At 63.4% G+C, this 15,675-nt stretch overlaps 1 protein-coding gene across 2 annotated transcripts; it reads left to right on the plus strand.

Moving 5' to 3' along the window:
- Window positions 1-2,514: 2,514 nt before the first annotated feature.
- On the plus strand, window positions 2,515-14,136 carry GATA5 (GATA binding protein 5; the record flags this gene model as incomplete). 2 transcript variants are annotated; one of them, XM_082428473.1, is made up of 6 exons in its annotated part: window positions 2,515-3,067; window positions 4,328-4,503; window positions 11,221-11,346; window positions 11,787-11,874; window positions 12,201-12,328; window positions 12,650-14,136. In XM_082428473.1, the coding sequence occupies 6 exons, from the start codon at window positions 2,515-2,517 to the stop codon at window positions 12,803-12,805; spliced, it is 1,227 nt and encodes a 408-aa protein (XP_082284599.1). In that variant the 3' UTR covers window positions 12,806-14,136. The 2 variants fall into 2 exon arrangements, with proteins under 2 accessions (XP_082284599.1, XP_082284598.1); XM_082428472.1 differs by lacking the exon at window positions 12,650-14,136 and having other exon boundaries at window positions 12,201-12,575.
- Window positions 14,137-15,675: the final 1,539 nt, after the last annotated feature.

Here is a 15,675-nt window from a genome sequence, read left to right on the forward strand (position 1 = left end):
TCAGCTTGTTTTAATTACCTCGTTTACTAGCTGTGTGACCTTGGGCAGGTTAGCTAACCTCTCTGTGCCTTGTTTCCCCATTTGTAACAGGAATAATAACAACATCCTGTACCTCATACGACTGGTGTGAGAATCAAACGGAAACATCACAGGGCAAGGCACAGCACCCACCTGACGTTGGGTCTCCTATTCAGGACTTTACCGGATTTATGCCAAGCAAAAAACACAAGTCCCTCCCCCCTCCCCTCCCCCACAGCCCCAACAGGGTCCCAGGTTTGCTGTGGATCTTCCATTTTTCCTTGGATCTTTTTTTTTTTTTTGAGTGGAGGGGTGTCTCAACCCCCATCGAGCTGAGACTCCCCTTTTACACTTCTCCTCACCCCTGGTGCTGGCGGGGCATCTTCCGGTGTCATTCAAACTCTCCCTACCCTGGGCTCTGAAGACCGTGGAGGCAGCGTGGGTTCTACCGACTTCGCAGTGCCGCGACCTCGGCGCCGGTTCTGCTGACGGGCCTCGCTGGTGAGACCGCAGTCTTGAGTGCACAGGGGCCCGTGGCACAGCGAGGTTCCAGGACCCTGAGCTCTCGGGGACCTCTCTCTGCTCTCCTGGGCCCACTGCGAAAGAGAGAAAGCCGAGATCCACTGGCGGGGTCTGCAGGGGGTAGGGTGGAGAGGGGCCGCTTCGGACCCCCGAGGGGAGCACATGGGGAGCAGGTACCATGGGAGACCATCGCGGCAGCGTGGACCCGGGGCCCTGATGGCGGGGGAGGGCCTGGGAGCAGTGGGTAAAGGGGATACTTGACTCCTACTCCCCCTCCCAGTGGCACACTGCCAAGGCTTGTGAAGAGTCCAGAGCCCACCTGGAAACTTCCGTGGGGTCCCCCAGCCCAGGGTGAGAGTGGAGGCCTTGCCTGCCACATTCCAGGGGCCCTGGGTGACCCGATGTGCACCCAGAATTACAGTCTGGTGCCGGAGCACATGGAGAGGAGCGAGTGCCAGGCCTCCCCACCCCTCCGCAAGGCAAAAGTGCCCTGGCACTCGTGGAGTCGCCCTGGCCCCAGTCAGCGTCCCTGGACCTACGTACGAGAAGGGACTCCAGGGACGGCCCATTTCTGGCAACGAGAAACAATCACTGCCCCAAGCACAGCAGCCCGGGTCCCTCTGGTGAGCCCTGCTCTTCGCTGGCTCTGTGGGGAGGCTTCGGTCACCAATCAGCGAAGCGGCTCGGGTGGCCCGTTTCACCAAGGTGCTGGCACCATCGGGCCCACCCAGGGAGTGCCAGGAGCCACCTCCAGGCCCACCCATCCCACATGTCTGGTGCCTGGAGGAGACTCTTTGGGAATCCCCCAAAGCGAAAGGCCCACCTAGGGGTGGAGGCAAGAAGCTGGGCAGGGACCTTGTGGAAAGGAAGTGCATCCAGATGGAGACTGCCCACCCAACCTGGGCCCCCCCAGCTGGGAATGAGCGTGGCAGTTGCCCTGCTTGGTAAGAAACTGAGGAAACCGTGGGAATTCCGCTGGGCTTCGCGGGGGCAGTGGCCGTGGTACAGCGGTTTGAGTTCAGGGAAACGGAGCCAAGCAGCCCCTTTGGAAGCAGGACCCCTGCTCTGGGCCCCAGACCAGGGGAGCATTGGGGGGTCTCTACCACTGTGTCCGTGGTGGCGAGGCCAGGTTCACGGACTCACCCACAGACGGCACCAGACACTAAGCCAGCCTTAGCGGAAGCCTGGGACTGGCGGAGGGAGGGCTGTGGATTTGCGAAAACCCCGAACAAATTTAGAGAAGCCTTCGCGCCGGGACTGCTCCGGGGCACCAAGCACCTGGCTGGTTCGTGCCGCCTGCGTTGGCCGGGACTCGGCGTTGGGTGCCCCGCGCGGCGCTTCCAGTCGCCTTTCCCGCGGAGCCCCGCGCGCCCAGCCTGATCCGGTCACGTGGCAACGCGGCCGCAGCCCCGGCGCTGACCCCGAGGGGAGGGGAAGGGGTGGTGCGGCGGGGGCGGGCCGGGGCGGGGCGGCCCGGAGGGGCGGCCGGAGCACCGGGATTCCTTGCGGAACCGCGCGGACCCCGGCTCCCAGTCTCCAGCCCGCCTGTCGCCGCCTGCCGCGCCCGCGCCCTCTGCGCCCTCCGGTCCTCACGACCAGCCGGTGAGTACCCAGCCGGGCCTGGCCGCGCGCCCCTCCCCAGCCTGGCGCCTTCCCCCAGCGCCCAGACCCTGCGTCCTGCGGACCTGCCGGGTTTCTCCTTCTCAGCGCCCACCATGCCCACCCGGGAACCTCCGAAGCCCCGGCTGTGGAGGAGGTGAGCTCGACGTTCCCGCTGCACCCGGGATGCCTCATGAGCCGCTCCGAGCCGCCCCCGCCCCCTGCCGTCTGTCCCCGCAGGCTCCAGGACCCGTCCCAAGAACCGCCGGGCTGGGGAGCGAGGAGCGTGGCCTGAGCGACAGCACCTGCGGGGCACAGCGGCCGTGACCTCGACACCCGTCCCTCTTCCCTGCAGGTCAAGCCGCGCCAGGGAAGATGTACCAGAGCCTGGCGCTGGCCCCGAGCCCCAGCCAGACCGCCTACGCGGATTCGGGGGCCTTTCTGCACACCCCGGGCGCCGGCTCCCCGGTGTTCGTGCCGCCGGCGCGCGTCCCCTCCATGCTGCCCTACCTGCCGGCGTGTGAGCCGGGCCCGCAGGCTCCCGCGATCGCCGGGCATCCCGGCTGGGCACAGGCAGCCACGGCGGACTCGTCGGCGTTCGGCTCCGGCAGCCCGCACCCGCCGGCCGCTCCGCCGCCCGGGGCCACCGCCTTCCCCTTTGCGCACAGCACCCCGGGACCCGGCGGCGGCGGCGGCGGCGGCGGCGCAGGGGCCCGGGACGGCGGCGCCTTTCAGGGCGCGATGCTGGCTCGCGAGCAGTACCCGGCTCCGCTCGGGCGGCCCGTGGGCTCCTCGTACCCCACCGCGTACCCGGCCTACGTGAGCACCGAGGTGGCCCCGTCTTGGACCTCTGGACCCTTGGACGGCAGCGTCCTGCACAGCCTACAGGCCCGCCCGGCTGGCCTGCCGGGCCACAGAGTCACCTTCGGTGAGTGCGGGACTGGGAGGTGGCTCCACTGACTGGGGTCCTGGGTGCTGGCCGTACTGGGGTGCAAACCCGCACCCTACGAAATGCACCCCCCAGAGTCAGGGCTTTCCCAGCCGGGTCCGACACCAGCATGGGGCGGGGCCAGAACCCCCGGGACGCGTAAACCTGGACGGAACGCAGCGGCTGCCACCCCGAGATGAAAACACCGTCCTGAGTTTCTTTTTGCACACCTCTATATTTCTACTTTTCATTCTTCCAAACCCAATATTCTGGGATCGTGCCATTTAGAGCCTATGTCTTAAACGTTTTTATGAAAAGTTTTGGAAATGATTATTTTTTAAAGCTCAAAATACCAGTTTATCTAAGTAAACCACCACATTCATCTCTGTTCTAGAATGTTTATGTATTCTAATTTGAGACCCAGTTGCAATCGCTCTCCAGGGTATAAATTTGAGTAATCGGACTCCAGGCCCTTAAAGCGGAGAGTTGCTCCCCATCCCTCCCTCCTGAGTCGCAGGCGCCACCGACTCTTTCTCACCCCACCCTCAAAACTGAGGGCCACGCCTTTTTTTGCTGCCCCAGTCTTTTAGCCTACACCCCGCCCCCAGCTCCTCAGCGCAGGAAGCGGGATCCACTTGGCGGGGCCGCCAGGGCGCCCCACGCCTGGCGCCCACCCCTGGCCAGGCGATGATTGATCCCCGCCCCGCCCCCACCCGGCGCCCAAGTGTCTCCAGCGCCTGGCCAGGTCTGGAGGGGGCCAGGAGTCCTTGCCCCAGCAGCTCAAGTGGGAGGACGGTGCTGAGACCGCGAAAGCTGACAGTGAAGGCACCGCAGTCCTCGTGGGATCCCGCAATCCGATTCGGCCTCACTGCCACTGCCCGCCCTCCAGATCGACCCACTTTGCAGAGAACAAGACCCTCGTCCTCTGCCAGTGTAGACGCTCCTGCCTCCCCAGAGAATCAAAATTACCAATGCTGGTGCTGGATCCTGTTCAGAGTGGGGCAATTCCCTGTCACCCGCCCCGAGGTTGGATTTATTCACCCTCCCCCCACCTTTTAAAGCAGCCCTGAGGAGTGATTGAGACCTGGCATGAACTTCACTGTATGTAAACTTAAACTTAAAAAAGAAAGTTAGGTAAAGTAGATTTTGAAGCAAAATAAAATAAAGGCACAAAAAGGAAGGGAAGGAGAAGGTGCTGCAGACATGGCGGCTCCCAGGAAGGGGCAGAGCCTCACCCAGCAGCCGCCCGCCTTCCCGCAGCGGCCGACCTCCTGGAGGAGTTCCCCGGCGAGGGGCGCGAGTGTGTCAACTGCGGGGCCCTGTCCACGCCGCTGTGGCGCCGGGACGGCACCGGCCACTACCTGTGCAACGCCTGCGGTCTCTACCACAAGATGAACGGCGTCAACCGGCCCCTCACGCGGCCGCAGAAGCGCCTGGTGAGTGCGGGCAGCCACAGGGCAGGAGGGGGCGGCGCTTCTGCGGCCACGGCCGGGGCACCAGGGGAGCCCCAGGAGGCCCGGGCAGGGTGGCAGCGCCCGGTCCACTGTCACGGGCCCCCTGGGCTGGAGGCCACGCGCCCGCCGTGTCTGCGGGGTCTCCCAAGCTCGGCCCTGAACCTCCTGGGCAGGGGATCACTCTGCCCCCGCTGCGGGCTCGGCCCTGTGGCTCCAAGGGGCTTTGGGCTGGCCAGGGCGGGGGGGCGCAGAGAGGCAAGGTGACCTGACCCCAGGGAGGGGACTGGAGGGGAAAGTGGCTGCTGAGTGCGGGCTTTGTTGGAGGACGTTGAATGTTATGGGGGAGGGACCCTGGGCCCGCTGCCTCTGATACGGCGAGGATGGGACGAGACCAGGTCTGTGGCTGTTCCCTGGGCGAAACTTGTTTTCACTTTTGGTTTCTTCTGCTGTATGGCTGGGTGGCGAGCAAGGGACTGGGAGCCCGACTTCTGCCCCCAGCACGGCAGAGTCCCAGAAGCAGCGTAAAGGTTTCAAGTTCCTTTGTTCTCTACCATTTCACAGGCAAATCTTTAAATAGTTTTCTTTTTTTTAATTTTATTTATTTATTTATGGCTGTGTTGGGTCTTCGTTTCTGTGCGAGGGCTTTCTCTAGTTGCGGCAAGTGGGGGCCACTCTTCATCGCGGTGCGTGGGCCTCTCACTATCGCGGCCTCTCTTGTTGCGGAGCACAAGCTCCAGATGCGCAGGCTCAGTAGTTGTGGCTCACGGGCCTAGTTGCTCCGCGGCATGTGGGATCTTCCCAGACCAGGGCTCGAACCCGTCACAGGCAAAGTTTGATGCTCAAGTAATTTTGTGAATAAGTGGCAGGGCCCGCCGATGTCGGCCAGCTGTCCAGTCAGTGAGGCCGCGGTGGCTCCCGGTTCCGGGTCCGGGCAGGGTTGTGTTTCTGGGCTGATGCTGGCGTGAGCCCTGTAGGGCCAGGCGGCTGGTTCTGGTGTGTCGGGCCCCAAGGAGTGTGGAAGGGCTTTCCGTGGCTGATGCTGTGGGGTGGCCGTGCCGTGGCTGCTGGTCTGGGCCACGGGGCGGGCGGTTGCTGGCCTTTACTGGAAATTCGAAGGCCCGGCTATGGCAGCGCCGGGGCCAGACGCTTTGAGGCCCCAAGCTGGGTGGGCAGGAAGCAGGACTGACTCGGTCGGGCAGCTTGAGGGCAGCCGCTGTTTTTCTTCCTCTGATCTGGCCTGGCGTTTGGGGCTCTGCGGGTCTCCCAACCTCCCTCCACCCATGCTGTGCCTCTCAGAGGAAGGAGGGGGGGGGAGTCCACATCACCCCAAGTCTCGTCTCTGCCCCTGTGATCATGCCCCCAACCCCAGACGTGCTGCACCGGCCTGATGTCTGGTGTGGCCTCAGAGAAGGGGAAACTGAGGCCAAGGGACAGGGTCCTGGGGGCTGCGTGCAACCCAGACCTGACCCCGAGCAGCAGGCCGGTCCCCTCCTCTGGCTCCCTGCACTGTCCCCGGGCCAAGCCCTAAACTGGGTGCCGAGGATGCACTGCTGAACGGGAGATGCAGGGCTCCCTGCCTCTACCCACACGCCTCGCAGGGCTCAGCTCCCAGCAGAAAATTCCTGACTTGGGGGTGGGGGGGGCCAGGGCCACCATCTGCACCCTGAGGCGTTTACCGTCACATCAGCCGGATGACCACCCGGGGCTCCGAGACACTGAGTGACTTCCCTGGGCATGCAGCCCGCTGGCGGCCAGCCCTGGGCTCGGACCAGGACTGTGGCCTCAGGCTCCCACGAGCGCCCCACTCAGGCTGAGGCCCCTGCCCCTGCCCTGGGTCTTCTTGCCCAGGCCGCTGCGAGATGAATTCAGGGGCTGCCCCCTTGCCTGCTGGGAAGGTCAATTAGACGGCGTGTGCAGAGCACTTGGACGGCCGTGGCCGGTATGGGTGGGCTGGCGTCGGCCACTTGGCCTGGCGAGGTCCGTTTTGTAGTTGAGGACGTGGGATATTCCGCTTTGGGGGGCCCCCAGGGTGAGGGATCCCTGCACGCCTGCTTGTCTTCCCGAGGCCACAGGGTCGGCCCGGCCCTGGTCACCCCTGAGTCCAGGCCCACGTGGATCTGATTGTAGAACACGCCCAGGAAGCGTTTGCCCAGTGGGGCTGGGCCCGGGGGCTTTCTCAGGGCCCCTCTGCTCCCCGTCCCTCCCTGAGCAGGATCCTAGGGGGTTCCTCTGACTGGCTGCGGGGGGCCCACCTGTCACTCAGGGCGGGCGGCCCCACCACTTGCCCGGCGGCTGGTCCTGGCAGGGCCAGGCTCGCTGCGAAAACCCTGAGATTCTTGCAGTCCTGAGACCAGAGCCCAGGCCGCGTGCTCCTGGCCATGGGGGCTGGGCCGGTCACCCCAGACCTGCCCCCGCTCCAGTGCCTCGGTCCCCCTCGCGTGTGGGCAGAAGTGATGCCCCAGGAGGGCCTCTCCAGGAAGAACTAATCCTCCCCTTCTTTCAAATAATTCCAAACGTCCTAGAAGCTTGTCATCAAGAATACAGGAATGTGACGGTAACAAGCGTGCCCCCGTTCCCGGTAGGAACCCGTGTCTTTTTTACCCTTTGCCTCCCATGTGCCTCCTCGGTCATAGGCTGGGGGGTTACACCTTTGACCCGAGGCTTCCATCAGTGTAGACGAGCAGGGAGGGTGGTCCTGTCCCTGCGGCCAGGGGCTCTACGAGCACCCCTCGGCCCGGCCTGACCCCAAAACGTCGGAGCCCAGCAGCCAGGGTCCGCGGACAGCAGGCCCGTTAGGCCGAGGCCGGTTCTGACGCCAGCTCCGGGACGTGGCCGGTGCCACGGAGGGCCCCGCGTCCTTCGAAGGCTCACCGACCCGGGTGCTCCTTCCTGCACAGCCCACCTCACAGACTTGTGTCCTCAGCACGCTTTGCCCCGAGCAACGCCAGGCTCCCACCCTCCATCAGGTTGTGTCCCCGCGTCTCCCCTGCCAAGAGCGTCCAGAGGACCCGTTTGAAACGAGAGCATCTTTGCGGCTCCACCACCTGCAACCTTTACTTTCCCAGCCACATCTCCACCTCTCCGCCAGCCCCCCACCCAGCTCTGCGCTGCCCACCGCCCTGATTCCCCCGGATGTCCGGATGCTCGTGGAGCCTGGAGCTCAGGCAGGCTCTGCTGCTGGCTTTGAAGTTGCACTTCTTTTGAAAAGAACAGACCAAAAAAGAAAAACAAAACGAAACCTGGAGAGGCCCCGCAGTTAGGGGCCCTGAGAGTGGCCAGGCCTGGCCGTCTGTCCCGACAGCGAGTGAGGAAGGACAGAGGGAGGCTCCGGGCGTCCAGGGGGTGCAGGCAGCCCCGGGGACGTGACCCCTGAGTGTGTTCAGCCAAGGAAGGAGGTTCTGTCCACTCCAGGACCACCCCCGCACCTCTGGCCCCTCATTGTCTGAGCCTCAGTTCCCCCCGTAAAACGCAGGCAGCTGAGGGGATGGAAAAAGATAAACGAGCAAGCACTGCGAGAATTTTTTCAAGGTCATTCTTTTTTCCCATTTTCTTGATTTTAATCTAATTTCCAGTTTCTCAATTTTAATTTATGCTCACTGGAGAGAGGTTCCAATGTGGCTTCCAGATTCCCCTGCACCCCCAGGGTCTGGGTGATGGGTTCACACCACCTGGGCTTGTGTCCTGCCTACACACGGTCCAGCTGCTGTAGCTTCTCCCCAGGACCCACAGCAGTGCATGTAGCTCCTGCTGCTTCCGCAATGCACAGGCGACCGTGGGGGACGCTTGGGGTGCACGTGTGTCTGCGGTCGTGCCCACGTGTGTGCAGCCTTGCGGTCGTGCTGTTGGAAACAGTGCTGACCTGAAGCCTTCGCGTGGGTCTCTTTACACCCTTGCGGGAGTGTTTCGGTAGGAAGGATTTTAGTAGGAAGTGGCCTGACGGCCGGCCAAGGAGACAGCATTCCTGTGATTCCTACAGGAATGATGCTAAAATTTTGGGGGAACGTGAGATGGCAATGTGAACTCTAAGGGAGCAGCTGTTGGTAAAAGACCCTGAGGGTCCCAGCTGGATTGGGAAGAGGGGCCTCAGGCCATGGTCCCCGCCTTGGTCTGAAGGCACAGCTGGAGTTGGGGACCGCGATGGGGCCCAAGAAGGTAGGTTAGGGTCACCAGATAAAATACAGAATGCACAGTTAGATGTGAATTTCAGATAAACAACAAATAGCGTTTTAGAATAAATATGTCCCAAATGTTGCATGGGGCATGCTTACACAAAATATTTGCTGCTTCTCTGAAATTCACATCTAGCTGGGCATCCTGTTTGTTTGTTTGTTTGCTAAATCTGGGAACCCTGGGGAGGTCCCAAGGCCTCCTCCCACCTTAGGAAGATGGACGGACTTGGGATCAGGGGATCCTGGGCCGGGGCGGGCAGCAGGGCTGGGAGTGGGCTCCGGGAGAGCAGGGGGCCTCCGTGTGGGCACAGCTCCCCGCAGCCAAGAGGCAGGTGGAAGGGAGGGAAGGGAGCAGAGAGGGGGAGACTCGAACTGTGTCCAGTAAAAGCAGCTGCTTTCTAGACAAGATCAGGATGTGGCCGCCGTCTTCCCAGGGAGGCCCTCCGGCTGGGGGCCTGCTTGACCCCAGGGCCAGGGCTCCTGCCTCAGAGTGTGTCCCACCGTCCGTCCCTTCCGCTTCTGCTGGGCCTGGGCCAGCCGCCAGCTCTCTCCACTCCAGCAGGTGCACAGGTCCCACCCCTAGGAACCCTGGGGAGACCACTGGAGATGGGGCCAGGCTGGACATCAGGCTGGACACACAGCCGTGGCCTAGAGGCCGCCGGCCAGAGGATGGGGTCTCCCCAGCCAGGCCGGGAGCTCCCGCCCTGCCCTCCCTCTGGAGCCTCCAAGGCCTTGTCCCTTCCTTGTCTTGTGGCCCTTTTGTCCCGGATCCTGGGGCAGAGTCCTGCCTGGAGACTGGAGGCCAAGCCTTAGATTAAACAGGGCGGAATTCCCTGGAGCCTCTGGCGGCCGCCTGGGCCTGGGGGAGGGGAGGGCGAGGAGGCGTTTCCAGGTCTGCGTTTTCTTGGGAACGGCTGGTGCCGGGGGCTCCAGACAGGCCCCACTCTCCCTCCCGGGCCAGTCACGGGGAGAGCCTGTGCCCTCGAACGGCTGACAGCCTGGGGGAAGGGGGTGGGCAGAAGATGGTCAGCAAGTCTGGCAGCTCGGTCAGTGCAGAAGGAAGGACCCCAGAGACGGCAGACAGACGGGGCAACTGAGGCTGCCCCCGACAGCTCAGCCCTACCCCGGGACAGATTCCTTTTGTGGCTTCTTTCGTCCATCTTGCTTTTGGTTGCCCTCTGGCTCGGTCCTGGGCTGGAGAGTACTGAGGAGAGAACACACGTCCTTGGGACGATTTTGAGTGTGGAGTCTCACGGGCTTCTGTCCTGGTGCCCCGGGGTGCCACTGAAGCACCGTAGCGGATGTGACTTGGTCTGACCCCGGCTGCCACGGGGAGGTCGGGGTAGAGACCCTGCATCACTGTGGTCCGGGCCAGGGGGCAGGGGACTGGACCAGGCAGGGGCCATGCAAACGAAGGAAAAGGTCAGACAGATTCAGGGCATCTGAGGGCAGGGGCTGGGGAGAGGAAAGGGCAGACCCCCGAGGACGAAGTCTGGGGGGATGGGGCTGGGGAGGGGTGTGCCACCTGCAGGCTGTGCTGGGGGGGGAGGGAGGGGCTTTGGACCTGAGGTGCCTTGGGGGGCCCTGGGCAGCAGAGAGTGTCTGGAGCTCCCAGACTGCAGGGGACAGGACCCCACGCACACACCGAAATGTGAGTCGGGCAGAATCCTTGCCTGGGAGAGAGGGGCTGGGCTCTGGGAGCTCGAGGACCTTGAGCTGGTGGGAGGACCGGGGTCAGGCCTCCGACAGCTGCTCCCCAGCCAGCCAGCCAGCTTGGCAGAGCCCCTGGACCCCCGGGCTCATTAGGCCCTGATTCCTGGTTGAGCACTGTCTGGGGCCCACTGGGCCCCCATGTGCAGGGAGGTTTGGGGACCCTGGTTGGATACGGACCTGGGAGGTCGGCCTCTGGAAGGTTCTGGAAGGGCCGTCTTGCCCCAGTATGAGGCATGTGAGCAGCAAGGCAGGGGTGGGCATCGGGGACCCGCAGCCCACAGTCCGGCGCAGAGCTGCTGAGCTGAGCATGGGCTCAGAGCCCCAAGTCTTGGGAGGCAAGGCCCAGAGGGACTGGCTGGCCCCCTGGATGTTCAGCCCGGGGCCTGACCCGAGGGCGGCCCTGTGACTCCCAAGGCTGTGCTCCACCACAGAAATACGGGGCTAAGGCCCAGCGTTGGTTAAAAAGAGGCCGCAACAGACACCCAGCTGCCTGTCTGTGCTGGGCTTTTCACGAGATCCTGACCCCACAGGAGGCCTCTGGCAGGTCTACTGTCACCCCCATTTTACTGATAGGAAAGCTGAGGCCCAGAAGGGTGAAGTGACCTGTCCCAGGGCTGGCAGGGCGCCAGGTCGAGGCTCCGAGGAATCCCGGGCAGGCCTCAGGCCCTTAGCGCCCAAAGGCCTTCTCACCCAGCCCCACGCGGCCCCCAGCCCCGAGCCCAGCGTCCATCCCTCCCGCCCAGGTGCACCTGCCCCGCTGAGCCGAGCAGCAGGGCCCCAGCCCCCAGGCCTGCTCAGCCCAGCCTCCTGTCCACAGTCTTCCTCACGCCGGGCCGGTCTCTGCTGCACCAACTGCCACACCACCAACACCACGCTCTGGCGGCGCAACGTGGATGGCGAGCCGGTGTGCAACGCCTGCGGGCTCTACATGAAGCTGCACGGGGTGAGCGGGACCCTCCCTGGCCCGAGACGGGGCTGAGGAGCAGGGCAGGGGTGTGGATCAGGCTGGGCCTGAGCTGAGCGTGTACACGCCTGTACACATGTGGCCCCACTGCCTGCACGTGCCCGCGTGTCACTGTGAGGCCCGTGGTACAGATGGGCTCACAGAGGCCGGAGCATCACTGTGGCTTCCCCGCAGCCATTCAGCCTGGGGCAGAGGCTGGACACCCCCAGAGCCCTCCTGGCCCCCCGGCTCCCGGAGGCTGGGGTGGGACGGGACGGGCCTGGAGGAGAGTGCCAAGCCCCGGGGTAGCAGCTCCCCAAACAGGGCCGCAGGAGTGACCAGCTCTGCAGGGCTGAGATCGGGGCAGGTGGCCATGCCAAGAGGCCCCAGGGGTGAGCACAGACAGGGAGCAGCCGTTCACCACCTGCCAACCCCACCAGGTACCGCGGCCCCTGGCGATGAAGAAGGAAAGCATCCAGACACGGAAACGGAAGCCGAAGAACATCTCCAAGGCCAAAGGCTCCTCAGGTTCATGGGCCAGGGCTGTGGGAGGCTGAGAGGGAGCCCAGGCCCTCCAGTGAGGCACACCTTCTCCCTATGGAATCACTTTGAGTATCTCACATTTCACCATTAGAGATTCACATGTTTGGTGCAAGCATCATCGTCCTGAAGTGCAAATACCTCCCATTGTCCTGGGATGGTCTGGTCTGGGGAGGGGCTGGGGTGGCGGGAGCTCACCCAGCCGTGGGGCAGGAGGTCCAGTGGAGGAAGCCAAACCCAGCACCTCCAACCCCCCGCGTGACCAAGGCAACCAGATCTGGCAGCTTCTGTAAATGCCCTGCCTTCCCTCCCAGGATCCGCAGGGAACACCACAGCCTCCCCGCCGGCCTCTGTCCCTGACCTGGAGATCTCAGCTGCCACTTTGAAACCTGAGCCCAGTCTGGCATCCCCTTCGTGCCCCGGGCCCAGCGTCACCTCCCAGGTAAGGAGGTCAGGGTGGGGTGGGGTGCCCAGAGCTGGCTCCCAGGCACCTCCTGGGGGAACCCTGGCATCCCAGCCAGGTCAGGGCCCCCATGGGCCCCTGCCGGAAGCTTGGGGCTGGACACGCAGCTGGCCGCTGGTGCCAGGAGCTGACCTGTGGCCGACGCCGGCTGAGAGCCCCTGTTGATCCTCCCAAGGGGTCCCACCCCCATTCCAGGGGCTGAGGAGGCCCCTTGGGCAAATCGCCCTGTCACAGGGCTCCCGACCTCAAGGGAGCCGGCCACTGTTCCCGAGCCTCACGCGTGCCGTGTCCTCCCTGCAGGCCTCCCCGCAGGTGGACGATACCCTGGCCCCCAGCCACTTGGAGTTCAAATTCGAGCCCGAGGACTTTGCCTTGCCATCTGCAGCCCTGGGCCCCCAGGCCGGCCTCGGCGGGACCCTGCGCCAGGAGGCCTGGTGTGCGCTGGCCTTGGCCTAGGTCCCCGGGCCCCCACCAGGACCCACCTCGCTACTTCTTTGCTCCAGCTCAGCAGAGAGACCGCCAGGCCGGACACCGGAAGAGACTGGAGCCAGCGGACCTGGAGGCCTTCTGTGCAGACGGCAGTCGGGCCCCAGAGCAGGAGGAAGGCTGGTGGGAGAAGGGCTTGAGCCCCTCCCCAGACAGCAAGGGACCCCCAAATGTAGGGCAAGGCTCTGAACCATACCAGCCACTCTGGCCACGGTTGACTGGGGCTCCCACCCCGACTTGACTTCTGTCCTCAAGGCTCACCATCATCATGTTTACAGGTTGCAGCCGTTGGAAAAACCCCACCTTCCTGTTGTAAAACCAGGATCACAGGTGAAATCACTGAGGCCGGGCAGGTAACAGGGATGAGGAGGGCAACCAGATGGGGGGCCTCCTCAGGCCTCGGGCTGTCCATTTCCCACGTTTGACCATAGAGCCACGGCACAGAGACCTTGCCCTCCTCGGAGCACGGGATGGCCAGAGACAGATGTGCAGGTCGTGCACTGTACCGGGACGCCACCCCAGGGGGAGGCCGTTCACATCGTGGTCATCGTGGGCTTGTATTTATTTGGACGGTTTTCCCAGACCGGGCAGTAAAGGGCCTTGTTCTGACTGAATCTGTGGATTGTAACCATTTCTGGTGGGCAGAGTACCCGGGCCCCAGTTCTGACCCACGCGGGCACTCTCGGGGCTGGTGGTTGGGTGACCACAGGTCCTGGCTCACCTGGGACTGCCCCAGCAGAATTATCAATAACACCCCCTTTCGCGTACAAAGCCGTCCCCTCCCAGGGCTGGGTGATAAATTAGTTAGTCGGCGCACTGGCTAGGGGCAGCTGTGCCCACGGGACTGATGAATGGCTACTAACAGCCTGAGGGCAGAGGCAGGGGGGAGGGGAGGGGGCTGCCCTGCAGAAGGGCCACAGCGTCCCTCCGTCCCATTGCTGCCCTTCACCGACAAGAACTTCGGATTTTTCCACGGAAGCCAGAAACCTGGCTTTTTTTTTTTTAATGTAAAGTCTTCCAAATGAAAGCTTCCCCCCCCACAACTCCCAATTCGATTCAAAAATCTTTTAAATTTTGCGAGCCATCGAAACCAGCCACCATTGCGCCTTCCTATTTAAAACATCTCTTTCATATTTAAAAATCCTCCTCCTTGGTGGCAGCTTCCCGAATGTGTTCCTTCATCCTGAACTTGTACCTCGAGATTCAACCAGCTCAATTTCCACGTGTTGTTGTCTTTTTTTTTTTTTTTAAGACAAATGCCGCCATAAGAAAAAAAATGTAAAATAAATATTTCAATTTTGCTTGCCTCTCCCCATCACCTGTGGGATTCCCGGCCTCGCCTAGAAACGTATCTCTGGGGGCCGGGCTGCTGGACCTCACTGGCCGCTCTGCGTCACGTCAGGAGCTCTCAAGGGCATCAGTAGGACTTGACGAGACCCGTGAACACTGGGTGGCTTCGAGGTCACCACCAGCACGAGGGCAGGACACTGGGTGGGGCGGGCAGGGCCCAGCCTGGGGACCACACTGTTAGAAGTCATCACTTCAGGGTCAGGCAAACTCGGGTCAAGTCCCTGTCCTGCCCCCTACTGCCCTCCTGGCCCGGGGTAGGGGGACACAGAGCAAGCCAAGATTTGGGCAGTGGTGGCCCCAGTGGCCCCATGTGGGTCTCGTGCCTCTGACTGGGGCACAGCAGGTAGCGTTGGGTGAACCCTGGGGACGCGGGGGCACAAGGCATGAATCAGGCCCCCTGTGTTGAGGGCACCGGCCCCTCTCACCATCTGGGTGTCCCCACGAAGCCACAAGCCTCTGTGCCTTGGTCCCGACTGTGATCGGGGACCCCCACCCTCCCACACGGAGGGCTGCAGCACGGACCACCCAGATCCGGATGACCTGAGGGGCCAGTAAAATGCAGACACTCAGGGCCGGGGGTCAGATCGGTGACGGGTGGGACCTGGGGACCTGCACGTTCACAAGCTCTCAGGTCCCTTGGCAGCCACACTGAGAGCCACGTGACCAGGGCCAGGCGGCAGAGGAAATGCCTCGGGGACGGGGTCTGGAGCAGAGCACAGCCAGCTCTCTCCCGAGCGGGCTGGACAGGAGATGGGAACTGAGGGGCCTGCAAGGGCTGTGCCTGTGGGTGCCCGTGCTGGGTGGGCCAGAGGTGAGGCCGCTGCCATCTCGTCCCCACGCCACAGGCCTGGGGCCGCCTTTCCCGGGAAACCACCCACAGATGAGGAAAAAAGCACAGAAAGGGTCGCCCTGCTCGGGGGGGCAGAGCCCCTTCCCACCCCTTATCCCGCCTCCTCTCACCCCTCTCAGGGCTCGTGGTGGGGCGTTGGGCCCCGAGCTGAGCAGGAGACCAATTATTGAATTATTGAACAAGTGGCAGTGGCCTCCGCAGGCTGCCCCACCAGGCACCCCCGGAACCTCTCAAAGGCAAGACCAGCCCAGCGTTTCTCAGGCACCCAGGGGAGAGGGTGGGAGGGGGTGCAGAGGGGAAGCAAAGGCCCCGGAGGAAGGAGCCACAAGGACAGGGACAGACGAGGTGGCCGGGAGCACCTGGCAAGGACCACGTGGCCACGTGACCACTACTGCAGTCACGGCGGGAACGGCCCTCCGCCGGGCAGGTGCCACTCCCTGTGTCGCCGGGCGCGTCCCTGGATCTTCCCTCCAAGGGGGGCGCCAGTCTCCCTCTTCCCTGACAAGTGAAACCCAGGCACCTGAGAAGTAACCCCCGGCTCAGAGAGGTGACACAAGGCGCGGGGCCCCCGCAGCGCCCTGACCAACCCAAGGGGTCTTCCTAGAGGTGCCCACGGTGCGACGGGCAGAACAGGCAGGGT

Source organism: Balaenoptera physalus (genome assembly GCF_965194825.1).
Source record: "Balaenoptera physalus genome assembly, chromosome: 16".
Lineage (NCBI taxonomy): Eukaryota > Metazoa > Chordata > Mammalia > Artiodactyla > Balaenopteridae > Balaenoptera > Balaenoptera physalus.